Source organism: Cololabis saira, chromosome 1, assembly GCF_033807715.1.
Source record: "Cololabis saira isolate AMF1-May2022 chromosome 1, fColSai1.1, whole genome shotgun sequence".
Classification (NCBI taxonomy): Eukaryota; Metazoa; Chordata; class Actinopteri; order Beloniformes; family Belonidae; genus Cololabis; species Cololabis saira.
The window spans coordinates 31,285,541-31,309,789 of record NC_084587.1 but is presented as its reverse complement, the minus strand read 5'-3'; the positions used below and the strand labels follow the sequence as shown (position 1 = coordinate 31,309,789).

Here is a 24,249-nt window from a genome sequence, read left to right as displayed (position 1 = left end):
ATCCAAGTCCTTTGAACACTCAGGACCCTTCCATGAACTGCACTTTGAACAGATATGTTTTTCTCTCTAACAATTACTTTAACAAAAACAACTCTCTATATCTATATATACTATATAACCTGGTAGATATTTTAGTATAGTTTTCTGATGCGTACCACGCATTTCCCCACTGAATTTTAATGCTGCTGTGGGACAAATAGAGGGTTGTCTTATCTACTTTTTAAATTAAGATCAGCGCATCACATTTTATGGTAAATTAATGAGGAAAAGCAGTTTCCATTTCCAAAGGGATTTAGATACTTAGTTTGTACATCCTTAATTTGGAGCCATCAGTTTAACCTGAAATAGGTAAATGTTATTCACCAATAAGTCCCCTCCCTTCCATGTGCATTTTATGAACCGAGATATCCTGTAGAAAATGTCTGCCAAGACTGCCAAGTTGCAGGCAGAATGTTGGAGGAGAAAGGGAGGTTCATATTAGACAAATAAAAGAGGAAATAAAAAAAAATAGCCATATATAACATCTTTATTTAAAAGGATTTACAACACAAACTGGCTCCACGTCATTAAATGGCATCTTATTTTCAACCTCAAGTTTTCTGGAAAGAGAAAAAAAAACAAAAAAAAAACCCAACCCCAACAAAACTTATTTTATACATAAAATTGAGAGAAAATTTGTCTCTTCAAAAATAAAATCCATACATTATCAAAAAGGTTGAGGGAAATAAGGGGGTTTGATATTCTGGCAGTGTACTCTGTTAAAGATCCGTAAAATGCATTTCAGTAACTTTATTAATAAAAACAAAAACAAAAAAACAGTTGCCTGTTGCAGGTCATTGGATTTTGTTCAACTTTAGACACATTAGATGATTTCCATCAAGCCTGTTTTTGCACCCTACACAAAATAGCACGAAGACCTTTTTGAATGTTCAGTAAAAAAAATATAATTTTTTTTGTTATATTATTTTTATAATAAATATTTGAGATTTAGTCATATATCTGACATATTTGTTTTTATCCCCTAAAGGTCTGAAGTTTGAATCTACCTGCACATTTCCATGGGGATGATAATGCACACCAAAAATGTTGTGACTCCAAATGTGCTTCCCTGGCATTTCTAATCATGCTGGTTAAAAATGTTCTTTCATGTGCCTCTTGGATTATTTAGTGAGCGTCACAATAAATCATGCTGTGCTCAAAAGGTCAGCCTGTTTGGCTTATTTCTCAGGAAAGAGAAGAAAGATGATAGAGACTTCCACACTGACGACAGCAGAAATTCCTCATGGGTGGGGAAAAGGGACACTTTAGAATTTTTTTTCTCTTTTTGGCTTCAAGAAGTACATCTAATAAATCTTTAAAAGGAATAAAAAAAACGGTCAGTATGAAATTGATCAAATGGCCTTTGGATTACAGGACCAAAATTTAGGAGTATGACGTTAGTCAGGTGAGACAAGCAGTGGGTTGGCAGTTTTAGGGGAAGAAAATACATTTTCTGCTAAATACCCACATTTCCAAAATCTACAATAGATTGTCAGCAGGAACTTTAAAGAAAACCACTGTGGCTACCTCCCAAATCAGCAATACCTTAAACCTGCACAACAGCTACATCTGACGGACTTGCGGACAGTCCGTAAGGTTGTTGTGAATTCCCTTTCTGTTTAATCCATTCCAAATGTACATTTTTGCTGCCAGCTTCTGTGACAAACAAGGTTTTTACAACAGGGCACAGTTGGTGAAACAAATTAGTGATGTGATATTAAAGGGGACCTATTATGGCATCTAATACCTATTTTAAACAGGCCTTGAATGTTTTAAAAACAAGCTTTTGATTGTTTTTGCTAAATAAATTAGAAATTCAGCCTCTGAGCCATGTCTTTATCTTCCCATTCTCTAACCTCATTATCTATGTGGGATTCTGAGTGGGCAGGGAGGCTATGATAATGAGGCTCTGTGCTGATTGGCTGCCTGAATGACGCGATACAGCGCTACAAAAAAATGGCGGAAGCTCCGGCTGGCGGAGTTGTTGTTGTTGTTGTTCTGGCCAGAGTTAGTTGTGGGAGTGGTTTCACGCATCGGAGGCCAACCGATGCAAATTGCATTTTGGTTACGTAACGAAAGGGAGCAGAATCTGAACGGCTCGTAGAAGCCACATCACACTGGACGGCTCATCCGGGCGGCTGTACAGACACTGCAGAATTTGGTTGCTTTCCTCCTTCTCTGAGTTGGCAGGCTGAGGGGAGACCACTTTATATATTATAAAGCAAGAGAAAACGTGTTTTTCATAATAGGTCCCCCTTAAGTTGACTAATAACTTAGTTCCACTGAAAAGATGCACCAATGACAGTTACTAAAGGTGAGGATGGATAATGAGGAAGTGAAAAGAAAAGAGGAAAGAAGGACGCTAAAAACGGAGAGTGACTTGTACCTCTGCTGTTAGGTCTCATGAACTACACATTATGTAAACAATCGTGTAGTAAAATAGAGGTTGTTATGTAATGTCACGTCACCTACAAACTCAAACTAGTTATAAAATCTGTCTCATCTTCAACAGTCTACAGGCAAATGCACCAATAGAGCATAGATTGGACTGTGGGGGAAAAAAACAAGCAAAAAAAACAACAACAACTGTTTCAGAAAAATAGCTGAATATTCTTTCATATCAAAAATCAAGTTCTGGTAGGGCAGTGTTTGCAGACAACTAGTAGATGCTCATACAGTCACGTTTCTTCCCTTAGAAAAAATAGAAATAAAAATGATGACGATGATGGTGTGCTGAAGATTCAGCTCAGGTTGGGCTTTTAGGATGTTCCTGTTGCTCCTGCAGGGACAGCTGGGGACGGCGCTGCTGTGTGGAGGCCTTTCCCTCGATGTCTCTGACCACCTCGCCGGCGTCCTCCGCCTCCCGACTTGAGCTGCAGACAAACACCAAACAGAGTGAGATGTTGCACGATGGGAAACATATACAGTATTTTGGGCAGCTTTGGGCAGGAAAACGTATGCATGCACACAAAATGCCTGTTTATAATAAACAGCAAAATGAAATCGAAGCTTATAGAGTCACCACCATGAGCGTTGCAGTCAGCTCGCACTTCTTTACCTTGTTTTCTTTGTCGCCATCTTTACACAGAGCCTCCTCCTCTGCCACTGTCTGAGGCAGCATGCCAGGACAGGGAGGGAGGGAGGGAGGGAGATAGCAGCAGGAGTGGCAAGTGTTAGAAAGTGAAGCGGAGAGAATAAACAGCAGAATGTGTCGAGAAGGTCAGCGAGGAATAAGCAGTAACGGATAGAAAATGTGGGGGGTGCGGTTAGGATTGCAGGGTACGAAGGCAAGCGAAGGTTAATTTGAAACAAGTCATGTCAGTGCATGATGGGGATACAAGAGAAAGGGTAGGGGAAAGGGGGTGTGAAAGAGATGAGCAGACAGATTTGAGAAAAAGTCAAATGCAAGACAAAAAGCTTTAAGCAACATTTAAAATAGAAACTTGCACTGTCACATCTCTTTAAAACAGAAAGCTCCAGGCATACATGAAAATAACCCAGGGTTGAAGATTACTGCATAAATTCTAATGTCAAGTCTTTATGTGACGTCATCAGTGCAATGCAGCTCTACAACACTTTACTACTCACAGATGAATGTGTGCTGCCTGGACTTTGGGGCCGGGCTGTTGACCCAGCATCGTCACCGGCTGCTGTTCCCTCTTTATACGCCTTCTTACTGGCCTGAGCCTTGGACTGCTGAGTCTTTGCTGCCTGGGTGCTCACCGCTTGGAGCAGCTGCAATTACCATCGTAGTCGGCGTCAGTTAAATCTGCTTAACGTTAACGTTAAGTAACAATTGATCGCAACAACATTTAAACTGTATAACTTATAGGGGTGTAACAACACACTAATCTCACGATACGGTACGATACACAATATTGAGGTCACGATAATGATACGATATTATAGCAGTATCTTTTTTAACAACCTTGAATGTGGAACATATGACTGGTCTTTTATTTGAAAGACACAAAATACAAAACAATACTGTACGTTTGCCCTATTGTTATAGTTTGTAATGCTTTATAACTGTTTAAGTTTTAAAGAGCAAGCCAGGCCAACCATTTTCCACAAACTGAACTAAAAGTAAATGTCAGGTTTGCATTATGCATCTTCAGTTTCATACAAATAAAAATATTTTGCCACAAACTGAATAGTTTCTCTCATGTATGACTTGACTTTTTACTTTTCCAGACATTTAACAACTAAAATTCTGAGCTTAGTAAGATTTTCGTCCGCGGGTCGAGGCGCGGCCGTCACGTGATCCCGCTGCACCAATAGGATGCGCGTTACTAGTAAACACAATATACAGGCATCAGAATGGCTTGTCCTAAAAAAAGAGGAAAATTCTCGATGTGGACGAGTGAGGGCGCAACGCGCCCAAACCCTCTAGGGGGGGTCCGGGGGCATCCCCCCCCCCCGAAAAATTTTGAAAAATAGACTCAAAATGGTGCATTCTGGTGGTCTCAAAGCTCCATAATCACATCTTTTATCAATGCAAGAATACACACAAAAAATCTGAATTTTTGCAAAGAATGATGCATTTTGATAACATCATCATGGGTAATTCTTCATGCATGAATAAATCTTGAAATGAAGATAATTATATCTTAACCTTCTACAATGGCCAGAATCCCCCTTTCCCACCGAAAAAACTAGGGATGCACCAAAATGAAAATTGGAGGCCGAACCCGAAGCCGAATAAAATGTAAAGATTTGGCTGAATACTGAGTGCCGAATAGCCATTTTTTTTGCCATTTTTTTCACAATTGCATAGATAATAACAACAAAAACAGGAAACTAATGAGTTGAGCCACTGTCAAGCAGCTGGCGATGCTGTTGCTTAAATTGACCAAAAGGTGGCTCTCTAAGATCACAGTTTGTGTACTGTGCGTGACTCTGACGCTGGTTAGTAATTAAGGAGTTAAAACTCACTCGCCACTTATGGGACTCAGTAGCCAGCAGAAACGGCAGTAGGAGCATTTATTACATTTATTAACTGTAGTACCGCTATTATGAGAGGTTATTTCTCACAGTATTAGCCTAAAGGGACTTAAGGCTGATTTATGGTCCCGCGTTACACCAACGCAGAGCCTACGGCGTAGGGTACGCGGCCGTACGCACCGTACGGCGCGCGTTGCCGCGTAGCCTACGCCGTAGGCTCTGCGTCGATTTAAAGCAGAACCATAATTCAGGCTTCACTCACTGCCGCAACGTGTTGCCTCCAATCATTTCAATGAGAAGCACACCGCAAAACTGCATTGTATATTCAGCGCCGCACAGAGGCTCCCAAATGGAAACGATTATTGATTTCTGAATGAATGGATAGATACGTCGCTTACTTTTTGCATATTATTTTTTTCTTTTCTGGCCTGGCGCATCGCGTTTTCGAGTCCGTTGTTTGGGGATTTTTAATTTTTTTTTTTCCCCGTTCCGCGGAACCCGCGGAAAGTTTTTGCTGAGACCAAAATCCGCGGAATTCCGCGGATCCGCGGAAGATTCTGATGCCTGAATATATTCATATTAATAACCCAATATCGCGCTACAGTTTGTCACCTCCATGACACGTGATGTTTTTGTATCGCGAAATTTTGTGGCGCAATATATTGTTACACCCCTAATCATTTATAGGTTTAAGCCAAACGAATAAATGAACCATAAGCTCCAGTACCTTGGTGATGGTGCCGACAGCTTTGGTACGTCCTTCCCTGAACACAAGCTTCTGATCACAGTGCAGGTACTCAGGGGTCTTGATGAAGCGAAAATGGACTGTGGCCTTGTCCCCCGTTCTGAGACAGTCTTTATTCATTGACAGGATGGTAGCGGTCTGCCTGATGCTGCCACAGTGAACTAATGACACAGGGAGAAAAGGTGTGAAGGATCAACAGACAGGAACCGTTTTTGACGTTCAGTATTTGAACGTGTTTGGACTCACCCATGGCTTGGTATCTCGGTGATATTGTGGTTGGGTGGTGCAGCACCAAAATCTCAGCCTCAAACTCCCAGGTAGCCTGAGGCATTAGCCTTGGGGAAACCATCACCATTCCTTTCCTTATTGATGACCGTTTAATCTGAGATGATAGATAAGGGCGGGGTCAGTTATGAAACATGAAAGAAAAGAATAGAGCTAAAACAATACATGCTTAGATTTTTATTTCTAGTATTTAAAAACTTTATTCATGTGAACTCTCCATCTGAAACCTAAAAAAAAATGCACTGAATGACTGAAACTGCCAGACTTGTAGTTTAATCAAAGCGACTAGTGACCAGCATAATTTTAAAAGCTGGTTTTCTAGTGTCACTGACAGTAAGCTGAGTCTGGACGAAGGCATGTGGCCTCTGCTCAGCTACCGCTCAGTAATTTATAGTTTTCCATAAATGCCAGCTGCCACTTGAAGATGTCTGTCATTTATGTCCAGCTGTCTACTTTATGGGGCCTGTAATGATTTCATTGTTCAAAAGTTACAATTATCAAGTAGTAATTTGCCCTGAATACAGTTACGACCACCTTCCTTCACTCCAAAATATGAGTCCGTCTTACTGTCTCACACATACGCTTGACATGAATGTGCATGGGTGCGCTCAGTCGGGAAATTCCTGTAAGCAGGTTCGTCTTCACTAAATATTCTTGTAAAGTTACCCATGCAGAGTTGCACTCACTGGGTAGACGAGGGGGCTCTCGTTAAAAGAGTTATGTCAGGAAACACTGCCGGCAGCAACTGTGCGATAAAATTAAAAAAGTATGCTGCAAGTGTTTCCCCACATACTCCAAAAAAACATGATGAATCTCAAAAAACAAATGTTACAAGCAATCAGTTTAAAATCTTCCCCCTTCCTGACTTCTATTTCACATCTTTGTTGAAGGCTGTGTATGCTTTGGATGAAAGAAGGGTTTGGAAGGTTTGTCCCAAAACAAACTATCTGGCATCTATTTTTTTTTCTCCATTTCTGTAAAAAGAAAACATTGGAGAAACTACAGTCCCTTTTCACTCAGATTTATTTGTGCCAATCTCTCTGTCCAGTAACCTTTTCATATTTCCAGTGACAGTGAGCGGAGGAGATGTCTGCTGCAGCGGTTCAGGAGAAGTTGTGAGTTACGAATGCAGTTGATCTTTCCATTAAATCTGTTTTTTTTTTTCAATGTGGAAAAGAAAAATCTGCCACAAGTCAAAAATCTAATATCTGAATGAACAGACACAATTGTGATTGGTGCATCAATAAACTTAGATTTATAAAACGTTGCCTCAGGTTTTCCACATGTTTGTTCTGCAGAAAAATTCAAAGCATAAAAACTGACAGAGAAAATGTTTGAACCTTTTTCAAGGCGAAGGAGGCCGTCTGTCCTCCTCGAACCTCTCTGACAGGCATCCTCTTGCGGTGGATGGACTTCACAGCGATGGGTATGAAGGTGCCAAGCGGGTCCGGACCCAAGAGTAACATGTCGTTGAGTCGTATCAATCCACGTAACGTAGTACCTGAAACTACTGTGCCCACACCCTGCCGAGAGAAGATCAATGTGAGGTCACGTTAGGTGCCTGGGTCTTCCCTCTTGGAGCTTTTTATATTAAAAAAAAGACAGTCTTTGGTTTTCATTTGGAGACTTATGTAAACAATGATACTGATAATTTGGTATTAAGTTAAAGAAGAAAAATTTGTGCCCTTGGTTTTACCGCATATATTTTTTTCCTCTTTGTTTGGCGCATGGACGTTCTTGTTTTTAATATTCTGCACTGCTGTTAAAAGCAGCGACAGCTCGGTGGTGCATATCAGAGTGCTCGTGCACATTTACCTACGCAAGTTTTCGACGTTTCAGTGTTTTGCTTCTTCACACGGCACTGCACCTGACAAACTGATGATCACTTCCTTGAGTTGGGACTTCAGCAACACAGTATCAGACTACTCCATCGCCTTTCCAGGTTTATCTTTAACACTTAAACCTCTGTCTAGTTCACTTCTTGGAAACAGGTCACAATAAACACAGCAGTAACTTCTAGCATATACTGTAGCTCACTGTGTCCCCTTTTCCTTACCGGTACTGAGTATGTGTCATCTATTTGGAACTCTGCAGGGTCCTCATCGTTGCTAAATGTGGTCCTGGAGGAGAGGAGGTTCAAGAACATCTTCAGCAGGTCCATGTTATCCCCCGTCACATTTGAGATTTGGAAAATTGGGCACATCCTGCAATGTGGGAGGCAGTCAGTGACGAACAGAAGAAGTAAACATTACCCTCCATTCTAAAAGACTAATTGAAAGAAAAAAACAAACAAAACAAAAAAAAAGTCATAGCTTCTTTAAATATGCTTCATTTAAATGGGCCAGGATGCCAGAAACATTTATTTTACGGTTGTAAAGTTACATTTTACTGCTTCAAACTGCTTAAGATGCTGCTTTTTGGGTGCCGTATGTGACCTTTCAGCAGGTGGGATTTAACAGCTGATACAAGAGGAAAGTATACACCTATCTGACTGGCTGAAGATCCAAACTCCTTATTTATTCAACTCCCAAGGAGATTAGCTCCCTGTCTCCTCCCGGATTAACCACAAAATCCTGCTACTCACCCATAAATGCATCAATGGACCCGCACACCCACACCTACAAGACCTCATCACTCCACAAACCTCCACCCGTTCCTTCAGATCTACAGGCAGCCTGCAAGACTCTGCACCCTGGGGGGCCGAGCCTTCTGCTCAGCAGCACCAGCCTGTGGAACCGTCTCCCCGCCCAGTTGAGGCTCCACAGAACTTGGACACTTTCAAAACAGGCTTGAAAACCTTCCTATTCAGGAAAGCTTTTAGCTGTTAAGCAGAGTAGAGAGGAGAGGACGCTGGCGTGTTTGTTCGCCGCTTCTCCGTCTCTGAGTTTTTAAATTATTATTGATACTGGCCTTTTCTTGTACTTGTTTTAACACGTTTTAATGTTGTAAGCACTCTGAGATTCCCTGAATGAAGAGTGCCCTATAAATAAAATCTATTATTATAACTCACTGACACTTACTAAGTTAAATCAGCCATGAAGGATAAAACAAAGTGTTTGTTAGAGCATTGTTAACACGGAAAGCACACTTAAAAAGCTGTCATCTTCCATGAAACCAAAACAAATGGCCAACATGACAGGGGAAATAAGTCACCCTGTACCATCTCTATGTAAATCAGTCATCTTTATTCCACAAACATTTAGACTGGATCTTCAAAACCCAACACAACAAAGAATGGACCATTACTTTTTTCACCAATCTAGCTGGCATATTTTATTTCTATAGCCTGTTTAAGAAGTACTATATTTCAAGGCTGTGTACTGCAATCTCTCCTCCCACTCTTTGTGCTTACCTCTCGGAGCTAAAGTTGGAGGCTGTGACAATGACATCGTCCTTGTTCTGGACCAACACTGGGATTTTCCTGCAGCCTGGCGACTTTAATAACCTTTGTAATAGTTTCAGCGTCTCTGCACGCAGACACAGACTAATTCATGAGCACAAAACTAAAGCAACTGCTACAAAGTGTGCAAACAAACAAAACAACTCAACAGAATAAAATTAGGACATGGAAAAGGCTTAAGGAAACACTTCTATATTAGATGCCCCCCCCCCCTTTTTTTAAAGAACTCCCTACATCATTAAGACACAATAAATTATTCAACTCTCATGTTTTCTACATCGCTGAGCTCGGATTGTTTACTTTTTCTCCTAAACTCTCCTTTTGTTTTACATTAAAACCCGTCCTGCAGTTCGGCTGGTTTAATTAGCAACACATAGCGCTGCAGTGCTGTGTAAGCAGTAAATAAAGCTCTGGCTGCACTCGCTATCGCCTCAAATCATAAAGAGTCAAAGTGCTCTGGCCTAATATTTCTTTAAACTAAACACAATCATCTATGGTGGTAAAAATTACAAAGATTGTTATTTCACCAATTCTAGGATGTCGCACAGAATCCCAAAACTAAATGGTGTTAGAGGAAAATGTGTTCAGGTGGAACCAGCGGGAAAACGTGATGAGAACGGGTAAAAGAACGGGTTGTTTTTTCCCATTGCAAAGGATATTTGACGGAAAAAAATAAAAAGTTATGCACAGAAAGTGTAAGAAGAAGAAAGTACTGCTTGACATGTGGAGCCAATCATTATGCTTATAGCAGGAGTCAGTGCATTTGGATTGTTTGTGTTATTCTCACTTCTGTCCTCACTTCTCACTGTGTCTGCAGTCTGAACATGTGGAACACTAACCATTGCTAGAAAAGCTGCACAACTCTGCAGTTATAGAGCTGTTGATTGGATCTATCACTGAGGAATCTTTTGCTCTAATAGTCCAATAAAAAAAAGTCTTTTTACCTTGTAGGATGTTCGCTGGACACATGTCTATCTTAGTAACCACTACAAACACTGGTACATTTAGAGCCAGTGCAAGACCGAGATGCTCCTTTGTCATGCCGACTATCCCGGCGTTACTACCAACCTAAAAGGAGAGATGAGAAGCAAAGAACAATAATAGCAAACAACAATAACAGACAATGAAAGGACTCAATGACTCCTCTTTCTCACCATTAGCATGCAGAAATCAGGCAGGTGTCCTGTCATTCCAAAGACGGTGGTCTTGAGATACTTCTCGTGCCCGGCCAGGTCAATGAAGGTGATGACCTTTGAAGACTTCTCACAGATCGTGGTCCAGTCCAGACCCCCACCATGGCTGTCTGGCTTGTTAACAACCTGAGGAAACGGTGGCACACAGATAACGATGATTTTCAAATTCCATTTCGAAGAGAAAAGAAAACAATTAATTCTGACAATTAAACCAAATCAAAAATCCAAAAATCATATTTGTGATACATAAAAAGATGATACGATACAGGTCATTCACTGCTGATGGACCATTAGCTAAGAAATTATACTGGGAGGTTATTGTAGCAAAGAAATTCCTCCTGTACAGTTTTAAAGGGATGTGTGAGGGTTTACTAATTTTGAAAATGTTGCTCATTATCAGATATTTTGCGAGAACAGCATCAAAATTACGAAATCAACAAATTAAGTCCTGATGAAACTGATTACAACTGTTTGAAATATAACACTTAATACCAAACCTATCAGTAAAAAACAAAACACCAGACCAAAAAAAGAAACTAATTTTCTCACTTTTGCATTCAGATCCTGTGGTAGCTCACCTCTCCCTGCTGGTCAAAGCCCAGGATGTCATTGCCCACACTGCTGGTCCTGCCACTCTCCATTTCATGTTTGTGTCTGAAAAGCTTCTGGCGAGCGAAGCCTCGGCCATTGTCCAGCTCACCGTGGGTCAACACTCCAAGCAGAGTGCTCTTTCCAGCATCCACATTCCCAACAACTGCTACTCTGGAAAGCAAATAATAAAAAAAAATGCAATGTGCAGGGCTTAAAGTTAAAAAAAATCCTTAGCCTGATCTTTTTTCCGGGAGCGGGGGCACATGCACTGGCAATTTGGCAAGCAACAAAAATGACATCAATTGAATATTATTTTCCTTGGATGCTTTTTATATCAGTTTCGCTAGTTGGCATTATGTTTGACGAGGTATAAGATGACCTACAATCTAAAATATGAATATTTTAAATTAAAGGTCATAATGTTATAAGGGCAGGTGAAACTCAGACAGGCTAATTAATTGGTGGATTTATTGATTAGCAACCATTTAATTCAGTAAAGCACTATATATATATATATATATATACATACACACACATACATACATACATATATATCTCACTTCCACTATTTATTTTTTATTTTAATTTGCAAAACACCTACAGTGCAACAGTTGAACAATAAAAGAGAGGAAAGAACCAGGCTGGCCCAGAGTAGGTGGTTGCTGGTTCTCCGTCCTAACTTGTGTCTCAAGTCCAGTCCTCTTTCCTTTCATAATGACACAACTGTCCAGTAGAAAACTTGTGACTTGTTTCCACTCAAACTCATAAGACTGCAGGACATCTTCTAGTTCCAGCATAAGTGCCGAAGCATTGGCAAGATTAACTTTTCTGCTTGCCAGATGTTGAGTTGTTACTCTGGACATATCATTTTCAAAAAAGTACATTCATAATTTTGTCCCTGCTCTGCTTCATCAATGTTAAATGAAAACATGTCAAGCAGTTAAATGATAGCCGTTTTTTTTAACTCTGGTACTATGCCATTAGAAATGGTCAGGTTTCTCAAAGTTTTTTTAAAAACAGCGAACTTTTAACATAGGTTTACAAGCGGTTGAGCAATAGTGAAGGATACATCATGTTCAGCAATGAACGAGCACACACGGATGTTAGCATCATAAATAGGGTTGCCAACTCCCTGAAAAATAAATAAGGGACTCCTTATCGGCAGGGCCGGCCAACTCGACTGCCTTCACCCTTCCTGTCGTGGTGAATTTTTTTAACCCCTTTTTTTGTGATGGAAACGATTTTCTAACTATTTGACTCGAACCTGAATTGAATTAGATGCATATTTTTGAATGCCATGAACACATGGAAAACAATTATCCAGCAATTTACTTTAATACAAAATAACAAAATGCATAAAATAAGTATCTTTCGTAAACAGAAACCTGTCCTGCTTAACTTAAAATTGTCTAAATTAATATAAAACAAAAGAAAGAAAGCAGAACATCCATCCTGTAATAGTGCACATTTTTAGTGCAATAACAAAAGTGAAAACAGAAAGTCTGTAGAAAACTTAGAATAACTTATACTACAGTTCAACATTCAACAGCTCAGTACCATTTTCCATTGGCATTTTATGACAAATTTTTGACTCTCACAGTAATACGGGACAAAGTGTGTCCCTTTTCATCTCAATACGGGACGCATACTTTAGTTTATAAATACGGGGCGATTACATTTTTCAAGGGACGGTTGGTTGAGCGCGAGATCCGCTTACAATATCCTGTAGCCTATCAACACATATTTAAATGTAAACCATTAAAGTTACTCATTTAAAAAAAAAAAAAAAAAAAAAGCAGTCAAAGTCTGCACGCCGAGAAAAAAAAAAAAACTCCATACGGCACAGTGCCGGAATACTTTAATGTATATGTATATATATTTAGTTATTGAAAGTCCTCTCCCTGTGAAAGTTTTTAGCGTATTTTCACGACCATACGGCACGCCGTGTGAGAAAGCGCCGTCTACACACACAAATGGCACACCGCCTTACAATAACACACACACAAGCATACAAGTGTGCGTATTTAAAAATAGAGCGGGAGCAAAACTGAGTTTGATTGTGCTTTATTTAAGTCTTTATTACAAAGAACTACCGTATTTTCGCGACCATTCGGCACGCCGTGTGGAAAGGCGCACCCTCAGTTTTGTGTGTCATTTTTGGATTTAAAACACATATACGGCGCACCGACTGAAAAGGCGCCGTCTACACACACGGAGCGCCACCTTACAACAACTCACACACACACAAGCATACAAGTGTGTGTATTTAAAAATAGAGCGGGAGCAAAACTTAGTTTGATTGTACTTTATTTAAGTTATTACATTAATCAAACCCATCTAAATCTTCATCCTCCGTTTCTGCATTCATCCGAGCCTAATCGCGCTGAGACCGGAAGAACTGCTGCGACGGGCACGAGCCCGCAGCTCTCTGGCTGCTGAGCAGCCGAGTCATTTTCCGTGCCGTGCGTCGGAAATGATGCTGGCAGACAGGTAAGCCCACGCATCTACAATCCATCAACAGTAAAGGACGGAGCCCCCTGACCGAGCGGCAGCCGACCTCCCCGCCCGCCGACCTCCCCGCGGGCAGGGAGGTCGGCGGTTCCTCCGGCCTTCCGGCTCGCCTCCGTCTCCTTCTCGGTAGCGAGGCCGAGTCACCCCGTCCTCCCCAGGTGTCCCGCCACGGAGCCGCCACCGGGCAATCACAGGCAATTCACTCGCCCCCCTTCCCCCTTTTAACTTCTCATGGTGGCCTCAATTACGTCCGCCTTATGGATCCGCGTTAAGTCGACGCAGCCCTACACCATAGGCTCTGCGTCAGTGTAACACGGAACCATAAATCAGCCTTTACAATAATACAATGGGCACATTGCGTCATTGGGCGCGCGGTACATTTAAAAAGAAATATGAGACGTTTATATGCGCCTAATGGTCGCAAAAATACGGTAAAATTTTTTAAATCAGCAATGAATAATCAAAAATTAAAACAAGCGTAATTAATCAAACCCATGGAAGTCCTCATCCTCCGTTTCTGAATTAAAAAGCTGTGCTTAATCAAATATGCAACAGTTGTCAGGACTCAGCCCTTCGGGCTTCATCCGGAGCCTGAGAGAGACCAGGAGAAGTGCTCAGCGCTGCGACGGGCACGTGCCGGGCGCGCAGCTCGGCCACTCGGGCGGCGGTTCCTCCAGAACTTACAGTGTTTCTCAAAGCGCTCCCGCGAGGGAGCCGCCGTGAGAGCCCCCGACAACACACATTGGGCGCACTGCACATTTTGAAAAAAAAATAAGACGTTTATATGCGCCAAATGGTCGCGAAAATACGGTACTCTGTTCCTGCATTTATAGCTGATTGTTTGAAACAGGGTGATGATGTGAATTAAAACAAGTCTTCAGCACTCACCATAACAAAAATTAAATTACATTTTTAACATATAGTATATAAAAATTAAACAACGATATTGCCAGGAGCAAAGTTGGGCAATACACGGGTTGTGTTGTCATTAATTACAATCTGACCGTGTATCTAAGGCAATTCTATTGATTTTTTTTTGTTTTTTTCTTTGCTTTCTTTGCCATAATATCCACAATCTTAGCTGTAGCTGAGCAAGAAGCGGCGTACATCACAGGACTCTAAAATCAGTCGCCCTGACTAACCTATGCATTATAATAGCAGGTAAAGTATGGAAACGAAATGAAAACAATCATGTTGCCTTTCTGAAACCTCTTTCCACGCCTTTTACCTTACTTCCAGGAAATCCTGCTCCCCCACACGCCGACGGATGAGGTAGTCCCGAATCTTGCCACCGGTGTCTGTTCTTTCTCTCAGCAAGATTAAGTCGGCTTCCATCTGTTCGCACAGCGACTGAACTGTGGCCACTGATGCTTCCATGTCCTTATCATTCAGACCATAATCGCCCCCATCTACAAACGGAGAGGAATGGAACAGGAGTTACCCAAATGCTCGACAACTATTTTACTTATATATATATATATATATATATATATATATATATATATATATATATATATATATATATATATATATATATATATATATATATATATATATATATATATATATATATATATATATATACATACATACATACATACCGGTATATATATATATATATATATATATATATATATATATATATATATATATATATATATATATACATACATACACACACGCACACACACACACACACACACACACGGTAATATTAAGAAAACTGCCGACAAACTTTAAGCTGTGCACATGATATATCTTCCTGTACTGCAATATTCTACAGAAATTCAGAATAACATTAAAGTAGGTCAAAGCTTATATTGGAGGAGATGTTTAAAGTGCTGTAATGACGTGGCTCTGTCGTGACTACGGCTTTGGAAAAATCCAACTAGTTATTAGATGGTTCTGACGCCTGACTGAAACAAAGCACACTATCTTTTTAGCCCGCACTCACTGTGAGGTGCTTTATTATTAAAGTAGCTTTATATTTTAAAGTAGCTAAATAAAAAAGCCTCTAATATTATCTGGTCAGAGTTTAGTTGTACTCGACTGAAAATGGATACATTCAGTCAGGTCAGCCATTAATCCAGGCAGACAGACTCTCATGAATAGTGACATATGTATAACTGAACAAGTGGTAGCCCCACTGCTGACTAATGATGAATGACACCCTTTCAAACATGCACTCTGACCCCCCTAACATGCCACATGGGTCAGACATGTTGCTGTAACAGGCAAAAAGAAAACCATCAGTCTGGTTGGGAACAAAGGCCCCAGTGTTTGTGTGTGAAGCAAAGTGTTACAGAATGAAAACCAAACAACATACAAATGAGATTAGCTGCCTGGGAGGCGCAGCTGGCAGAAGTTGCAACTCTGTTACCACACAATGATGGTTTAGCTTTTCCTGAAATGCCACGGAACACATTTTTCCCTTGCTGCTTGAATGGATATGAAACAATGTGAGCATTAATTTGCCTCAATAAGTATTCAAATGTATCATTTGCATTTCAGATCTAAATTTAATGAATGAAATGTGTTTTCTTTAATATTTAAAGTTTTCACTGTCATCAAGAGAATATGTTTGCTCCTAACAACAGATTTCTAACTTGACTCAAACATTTCTGGTACTTTAATTCTGCTGTAGTAAGTCATTGCATTGTGGGATAAGGTATGAGAGGTTGACTGGTCAGTTTCAAACCGAAATATTCTCCTGGAACCAGCATACCATCCAGTTATTTCTTGCATACTGCAGATTGTGCAGTTGCTCACATCCAGCATGCTACATTTAATTAAAAGTCATTACGTATTAGTAGTGAAGTATGCAGGTTCACTTTGCAGTGTGTATGAAAGTTTTTTTGTTTTTTATTTACTTTGGACTGCACATCAACAGGCAGTATTATATTTTCCTCTGTTTGATTTCTAAGGAAAAAGTAATAAAATATTTACCTTATATTTTGGTCTATAAAGAATAATTATTTTATTGAGTGGTTGATATTGTTACAGTTTTTTGCTAATTTATTTTGAATATTTAAGCCGTCATTTTTAATCTTAATGGAATATTTTTGGGAATTACAAAAAAAAAAAAATCAAATGTTTATTTTACTGCTCTCAAATGTTTTGAACAGCACAGTGTTTCTATCAAAATTCTCATTCTCACTGTAGGAATTTTCTTGATTTAGCTTGCATTTTTTCTGGTATAAATGGTTAATATACAGAAGATATATGGCAACCTCTAAGTTCAGGTGACAGAACGGGACAAAGTTGCTCTCAAGGATCGTACTTTTTCCTGATTAATCTTCTGTGACCTACTCATGGCACATAAGAGTACCGCTCTTTCACGGTGTGAACGAAACTAACAGTCTCCTTAACCATATGCTATTCTTTTTCATACATGTACTGAAGCAAAAACATCACCTCTAAGTTCCTCTGGAGTTACTGACTCTTACCTGAACCCATGCCAACCACATAGATTGTCTCTCCACAGCCTTCATTTATTCGCTCCCTCAGATTTTTGAATAATGAATCATACTGGTCCCCTGTTGGACTCACAAGACTGAGCTGAAAGATGACAGACAGGGAAAAGGACGTAAGAGAAATCCCTAACATTTGAAACAAAGTCAAATAACTTCTAAATGTGTTTATGAATACACTGCTTTAACAGCTGTATCACTTAAGAGCTAAAGCATTTTTTTTTTAAATGTACTATTCCATTCTGATGCCTAAGGCAGCTCCTTAAACTAGATAAACGACAAGAGCTAAAGACTCCGAAGTTAATATACTTACCGGTAATACCTGTTACTGGGTACCACTCAAGGTGACAAAACTTGCTTCTAATTTTTAAACATATCTACATCTGTAGATGATATTTTGGTATGATAACCCTTCCTAAGTGGCAGCTGTATCATAGTTATCAGCTCATAAACATATCCTGGTTTAGATTCATGTACAGGATATTTGTCAATGTTTCACAATATTGTCCTTTTAAAGGGGACCTTTTAAGCATTCATTCAAGCTAAGATGTGAATCTTTCTGACCAACATAGAGGTCATTGCAGCTCTTTAAACTATAAACACACATTTTTACACAATTTTCGCCTAAATGATATACTATCTTTTAGCCGTGTGTCATCTAGGAACAACAGAGACAAAATACAAAAACGGGAATACTCACAGGACCATAAAGATTCAGGAAATGTATAATATACCCCATTTATCCATGCAAATACAGGACATAAAGGACACCACAATGAGATAAGGAACCAGCTTAGTTTTAGAAACAACATTATAAACATAATATTGTAAACAAAATTAACGTCGTTATTAATGGGAATATGTCAAGATCTGATTATAGTTGGGCTATCAAGTTCTGTGTGTACTTAAGATGGTGTTAAGAAGGTTAACCATGTACAGAATCATCACATAATGTCACTCAAACTATGATACAACTGCCACTCAGGAAGGGTTATCATATCAAAATATCATCTAGAGACAGATATTTTCAAAAATCATAAGCAAGTTTTGTCACCTTGAGTGGTGCTGACGAGTGAAATGTTGGTCTCTGGCCCACGGACTAAAAGTTAATATACTTAATGCCTGTTACTGGATAGTAGAGCATACAGGACTGTCTCAATTAGAATATTGTGATAAAGTCCTTTATTTTCTGTAATGCATAAATGTCATACATTCTGGATTCATTACAAATCAACTGAAATATTGCAAGCCTTTTATTATTTTAATATTGCTGATCATGGCTTACAGCTTAAGAAAACTCAAATATCCTATCTCAAAAAATTAGAATATTCTGGGAATCTTAATCTTAAACTGTAAACCATAATCAGCAATATTAAAATAATACAAGGCTTGCAATATTTCAGTTGATTTGTAATGAATCCAGAATGTATGACATTTTTGTTTTTTTTTAAATTACGTTACAGAAAATAAAGAACTTTATCACAATATTCAAATTTTCTGAGACAGTCCTGTATACAGGGGTTATGTTTTTGCAAAGCCAGCACAAAATCCATTTTGCAAGTTCTGTGCAAGAGGGATTTTGTAACACTCCAACCCATAAATTTCTTTACCAAATAAAAACAAAATAAAGGCTTAAGTGCAGATCAGCCACAAACTTTTAACAGTTGTAAAGAAATGTGAAATGGGGCCCACTTTGTTGCTCAGGTCGAGATGATCCTCGGTCTCTCCGTTCGCAGCTGCGCTGCGTTCAAAGACCTCTCCCCCGGTGGGATCTCCGGCATCTCCCCGGTCCGGGGCGAACATACACGCCGGGACTACACACTCTGCTGCTGCTGCTGCTGCTGCTAACGAGCACTGTGTGGGATCTGCCGCTAACGACGCCATCTCTACATGGACAATAAGTGCAAAATAAGTAAAGTTAAACAACCTAACAAATCGCCATTGCTTTCCTCCACTGGATAAGCATTGGGTCTTTAGCCAAAGTATAAAAAGTCAGGTCTAATCACATCCAGTTAGCTCAGGCTAGGCTCACGTCAAACCTGCAGTTGTTATATGAAACAGTGGAAATAAAAGGACATTTTATTTTTCCACACGGTCGTAACATGCCATCTAATTTTTTAAGATTTTTGTGCAACTATATGGGTAGCAAACCACAATTTAATAACCAAATTATGTTAGAAAATGAAAGTGTACCAGAAGTAGTTTGTTAGCTGACAGGATAACTGAGTTGTTTCTGGCTGGCCTGTATTTATAGGCTCAGACTTGAGGCCACGCCCACCACGAGCAGGACCTAACGTGATTGGTTACACCGGACAACACATCAACAAAGAGACCGTGTTGCATTTGTGCTTATAGGAAACTAGATGTTATTGGTCTACATCAGAAATAAAAGTCCAACAAATTTTGCATGTCCAGCTTTGTAATTCGAATAAACGTTCTTAAAATAGACTCATAAATGTCATTAATATTTCTCTCTATAGCAGCTTGCTATATATATTCTTAAAATGAAACACAACTTAATGTGGTTTTTGCACTGAACAGACGGGGGTGAGATGCATCCGAGGAACCTTGAAGGCAGCACAGACCCAAAGCCGCGCCCACTACTTTGGCTGGGTGAAACCCTGAAATGAGTTATTTTTAAATAGCTCATATGAAATCCATGACACGTAAGCCACACATGGATGAGTACAAAAGGATGAGTGATAAGAATGTGATAGGTAATAATGGAAAATTAGTTTTGCACGAAAATCTAGATAGTAAAATACTTTAAATTGTGTTTACTGTAAAGTGTTTCTGAAAAAAAGTGAAAATGATAGTTAAAAAGTTGAAGTTCTCGAATTACAATTGAGTGTAACCAAAGCACCCCCCCTCCCAAAAAAGCACTAGCCTACATTACAGTACAGTACATTTACTCTTGAACGTATGTATCATTATTCTATAAAAGAAAATAAGAAAAAAGTATGATTCCATGTAATAGTATTTTTAGTAGAATGAGATAAATCAATATTCTATAGTTGAGATGATTTAGTTTATAAGAATAAATATGCATATCGAGAAACAATCACTATGTCACTTTTTCTCTCTCTCTCTCATATGTTTTATATATTTATATATATATAAATATATATATATATATAAATATATATATATATACTATATATATATATATATATACACTGTATATATATATATATATACTGTATATATATATATATATATACACTGTATATATATATATATATACTGTATATATATATATATATATATATATATGTGTGTATATATAGTGATCACAAAAGTAATGACGTGGCATCACTTCGGGGCAAACAGCAAACATCACTCATTCTTACTTTTTCCTCATTGGTTGCTTTCCTCATCCCAACACCCCCCATGTTATATATAGAGCTCACCTGTGTAGACCTTCCTCACTCAAGCTCAACCCACTGAAAACCGCCAAGATGGTAAGTGGTGGGAAAAACTTAATTCATGGAACATTTCTTCATTTTCCATCTGAATAATTCAATGTATTTGTCTAATTTAAGATAATATTTAATCCTGAACTATTTTAATCTATATTTATATCTTCTTCACTGATATCCATTCACTATAAAAGCTATACATATCCAAATTATATCTATATATCTATATCTATACTGATTTGGTTTTGCTTTTAGGAATTTATCTTTGTGATTGTGGATAAAATGTTAAAAAATGTATGTTCATGAATTTCAAGTGCTCAGGTTTCAGGACATCAAGATTAGAGATGTTATGTCGTTGAGGTTATTGGGAAAGTCTTTGAGCAATATTTAACACTAATCCTAGCACATTGAGTAAAAGTTTTACTCAACATTTTAAGTCTATGAAAAATAAATCAATTAAAGAAAATAAATAGTGGGAAGAGCTACATGAATACATTTTTACATGGTTGTTTTTTATGCATTTGTGACTTTCAGCACATATCAGAGCATTTAGTTAATGGTCAACATTATTGGAGTTGAGTCAGACGCTTAATGTTCTCATCTAGCTTGCATGTGATCTGGTAAATTGCATTGAAAGGTAGACTTGTTTTTTTATAGACAATAAAACAAGTCAGAGAAAGCATTACATAAGCCATCTTGATAGCAAATGAAATATTTATTTGTTAACTTTTTCAACAAACATTACAATTTCCAGTGTTTCTTTAAATCTCACAGCATAGTGTAATAGGGAATCATTTAGGCAGTGACCCAGAACCATAGGCCAGCTCATACCCAGAGGCTGTCTGTACAACTCCCAAGTCATCTGAAGAACTCTGATCCCCTCAGGTCTAGATAAACTATAATTTACCTCAAATATCCTTCAGCTCCTTGTCTTGTAAAGTCAATGATAAACTACCTGGGGGGGGCATTAAAGACTTAGTTAACCGTGGGTGTGGTACATATGTTGAGGCCAAGATGTTAAAGTTCATGTTTAGCTGCCTATGTGTCCAGCACAAAGATAGATAGAAAGAACAGCTATGAGTGGGATTTATTGCTTTACAACAGGCTTGCAGAACTTCAAATTCCTCGTCTTCACTAATGAAGAAAGTCCCTGTGTGGGTGTATTTTTTATGTTTTTACTGCATCCGTGTGATAACCATATGTCGATGAGCAAACAAAACTCCTTCCTGCTACAGTCCTTTTGCAACTATGGGAACATTGTTTGATCCGGGTTGATCATCAACGGCTAAGATAAGAACAGCACATATTATCACTCCTCTCGTTACTCTTGGAGTACACATATGGCCCACAATTATGTCTTATGAGCTTTAATATCATCTGAGTTAAAAAGTAAAAAATATGTAATATTGCACTAAAGGGCACTAAAATGCATTTCTCTGAAAGTAAAGAATCTTTTTTTATATTGGAGTCGTAATCAAGTCTTTTCTCATCTGTTCTAAAGGCACAAACAGGTCACACAACTGCAACCATGTACTGCTTCATCCAGTGTCATTATACTGCTTACATCTTTATTTCTCTATAGAAAGTCGTGAACATGACATTTAAGGAGGGGCATGAGTTCAAAATCCGTATCAAACCCGATGATGACTCCAATTCGTAAGTCCTCCTTGAAATGACAGTTTCCTCAACTTCAAGATCTGGATTGAATTATTTTTAATTTCGAGAAATTAGATAACAGTGAGAGAGGCTCATGTTTCTGCCTCTCCTTTTTTGGCACCCCTTTGAATGCAGTTAATTTCTCTGATGCAGATTTGCGATAAACATCGGCCATGATTCTGAGAACCTTGCCCTGCACTTCAACCCCCGCTTTGACCATTGTGGAGAAAGCGACGTCATTGTCTGCAACTCTTCGTCTGGGGGATCCTGGGGGAATGAGGAGCGTTGCTCAAATTTCCCCTTCCAGCGTGGAGAGGAATGCAAGGTGTGTTGGTATTGTAGGACGGTACATGTCAAGTATTATCCATATGAAAGACCTGGTCTGCATTTGTTTTTATTCATCTGCACACATTTAGATACGAGATTACTTCTGAATGAAAAGAGAGGAGGATCAGAATTAAGTGTACACAATCTCCATGGCAGCAAAGCAAACAAAAGCTCACATAAGCACAGTCATAATAAACGTAATCAAAGCAATAGGATGTCAGTCTTTCCCATTATGATAATTCTGAGATTTTTAATAGAAATTAATAGATTTTTTTTTTAAACCACTGATCCAAGATACCGCTTACTTCTCTCAGATATGAGACAAAACACCTTCACGATAGAAAAAGAGAGTGATGAAGAGATCCAGAAAACCTTAACAATTGTAGAAAGTAGTTTCCCACCTTTCCCTGAACGTCAAGATAGAGATAAAAGACCTAATTACAAAGGCAACAGAGTCCCAACCTAAAGTCCATGGAAGATTATCCCTTGTTCAAAGACCTGCATTGTACTTTTGTTTGCTTTTACATGTACTTAAAAAAAGGATTTTGCTGTACAGTGTTAAAAAAAAAGTAACCCAGTGATAAACTCTGGTTCCCCTCTCCCCTCTATCTGTTTCTTATCTTCTTCAGTTTTACATCAACTTCAACTGGGAGCAGTTCTTTATCAAACTTCCCGATGGCAGCATGATGAACTTCCCCAACCGCCTGGGAGATACCAAGTACAAGTACTTTGATGTCAGCGGTGAGGCGAGGATTGTGGGAATCAAGATCAAGTAGAGGCTCGAGCTGAAGCTCCTCCCCTGTTTGCATGTAATAGTTTGTTTTTATATTATTGAGCCCTGGTCTGATTGTCCACATTTTGTAACACTGCAAAACAACGCTGTGTATATCAACTAACAGTGTGCTGATGTTGTAATGAGACGATGCGGCCTGAAGATGGAGCCACAGCACATCTCTTATGTCACATCAGCTGTGCATGTCTTAATAAAAACTGAAAAAAGAGTGGTCTCAGCAATGTCGTGACTGAATGTGTCCCAAGGAAACTGATGTAGGTAATATGTTCTTATCTCTGCATCAAACTCATGTATGACAGACAGCAGGTTTTAAAAATGTAAAACAAACTATACCTACCGGTATATCAGAATCGGTTCATACGACCCATAGCTGTATTTAACTTCAAAAAGTATTCCTGCATATTATTTATTGCACCTTCAGTGCAGATGTTCTAGGAAGATCATGTGTTTTCAACCTATGATATATATATTTTTTATCAACACTTGTATGCGTGATGACCACAGGTAATGATTTAAAAACAGGCAGAGTTGTTTCTTTCTTCTTGTGCCTAAATACAAAAAGCTGTGGTCCTGCTAAAGGTTAAATACAGACATTGACCACAAAAAATGTAATAGATAAAAACACAGAAAGAAATAGAGAAATTGGATGTTTAGATAGATTCAAAGTTAATGGGGTAGAAACTTCGGTTGATCTCACACTAGACAAGCTGCACTGTGCCCAACCACAGTTGAAAGGTTTATTTGCTTAGTGTGAGTGGTGCAGTCCATGTTCAAGCACAGTCGGATGGCGTGTGCTTAGGTGTGGTACAGTTGCACATGTATGTGTAGAAAAGTGTACATATAACGTATGCATGATGTTTCGATGCAAAAGTTTTC

The 24,249-nt window shown here is 39.0% G+C and overlaps 2 protein-coding genes across 3 annotated transcripts; one reads left to right on the top strand and one right to left on the bottom strand.

Moving 5' to 3' along the window:
- Positions 1 to 508: 508 nt before the first annotated feature.
- Positions 509 to 19,394, bottom strand: LOC133442781 (GTP-binding protein 1-like). Of its 2 annotated transcripts, XM_061720634.1 has the most exons (15): positions 19,372 to 19,394; positions 18,871 to 19,064; positions 17,155 to 17,266; positions 14,937 to 15,117; positions 11,185 to 11,368; positions 10,568 to 10,732; positions 10,358 to 10,481; positions 9,366 to 9,480; positions 8,070 to 8,217; positions 7,354 to 7,536; positions 5,975 to 6,110; positions 5,711 to 5,889; positions 3,628 to 3,774; positions 3,098 to 3,148; positions 509 to 2,912 (listed from the first exon to the last, which is right to left on the bottom strand). In XM_061720634.1, the coding sequence occupies exons 2-15, from the start codon at positions 19,060 to 19,062 to the stop codon at positions 2,799 to 2,801; spliced, it is 2,031 nt and encodes a 676-aa protein (XP_061576618.1). In that variant the 5' UTR covers positions 19,063 to 19,064; positions 19,372 to 19,394; the 3' UTR covers positions 509 to 2,798. The 2 variants fall into 2 exon arrangements, with proteins under 2 accessions (XP_061576618.1, XP_061576619.1); XM_061720635.1 differs by lacking the exon at positions 3,098 to 3,148.
- Positions 19,395 to 20,541: 1,147 nt separating this feature from the next.
- On the top strand, positions 20,542 to 23,581 carry lgals2b (lectin, galactoside-binding, soluble, 2b). The gene is made up of 4 exons (XM_061720638.1): positions 20,542 to 20,639; positions 22,180 to 22,253; positions 22,407 to 22,578; positions 23,210 to 23,581. Exons 1-4 carry the CDS (start codon positions 20,637 to 20,639, stop codon positions 23,354 to 23,356), a joined length of 396 nt encoding a protein of 131 aa, XP_061576622.1. The 5' UTR covers positions 20,542 to 20,636; the 3' UTR covers positions 23,357 to 23,581.
- The last annotated feature ends 668 nt before the right edge of the window (positions 23,582 to 24,249 follow it).

Excerpts from the sequence above, each read along its gene's own strand:
- LOC133442781 (XM_061720634.1), bottom strand. The coding sequence starts at position 19,062 with ATGGCGTCGTTAGCGGCAGATCCCACACAGTGCTCGTTAGCAGCAGCA. Across the intron at positions 3,775-5,710 it reads CTGTCGGCACCATCACCAAG|CTGCTCCAAGCGGTGAGCAC; the intron begins GTACTGGAGCTT and ends TGGTAATTGCAG. Across the intron at positions 3,149-3,627 it reads CAGGCAGCACACATTCATCT|ACAGTGGCAGAGGAGGAGGC; the intron begins GTGAGTAGTAAA and ends ATGCTGCCTCAG.
- lgals2b (XM_061720638.1), top strand. Across the intron at positions 22,254-22,406 it reads CCCGATGATGACTCCAATTC|ATTTGCGATAAACATCGGCC; the intron begins GTAAGTCCTCCT and ends TCTCTGATGCAG. Across the intron at positions 22,579-23,209 it reads AGCGTGGAGAGGAATGCAAG|TTTTACATCAACTTCAACTG; the intron begins GTGTGTTGGTAT and ends TATCTTCTTCAG.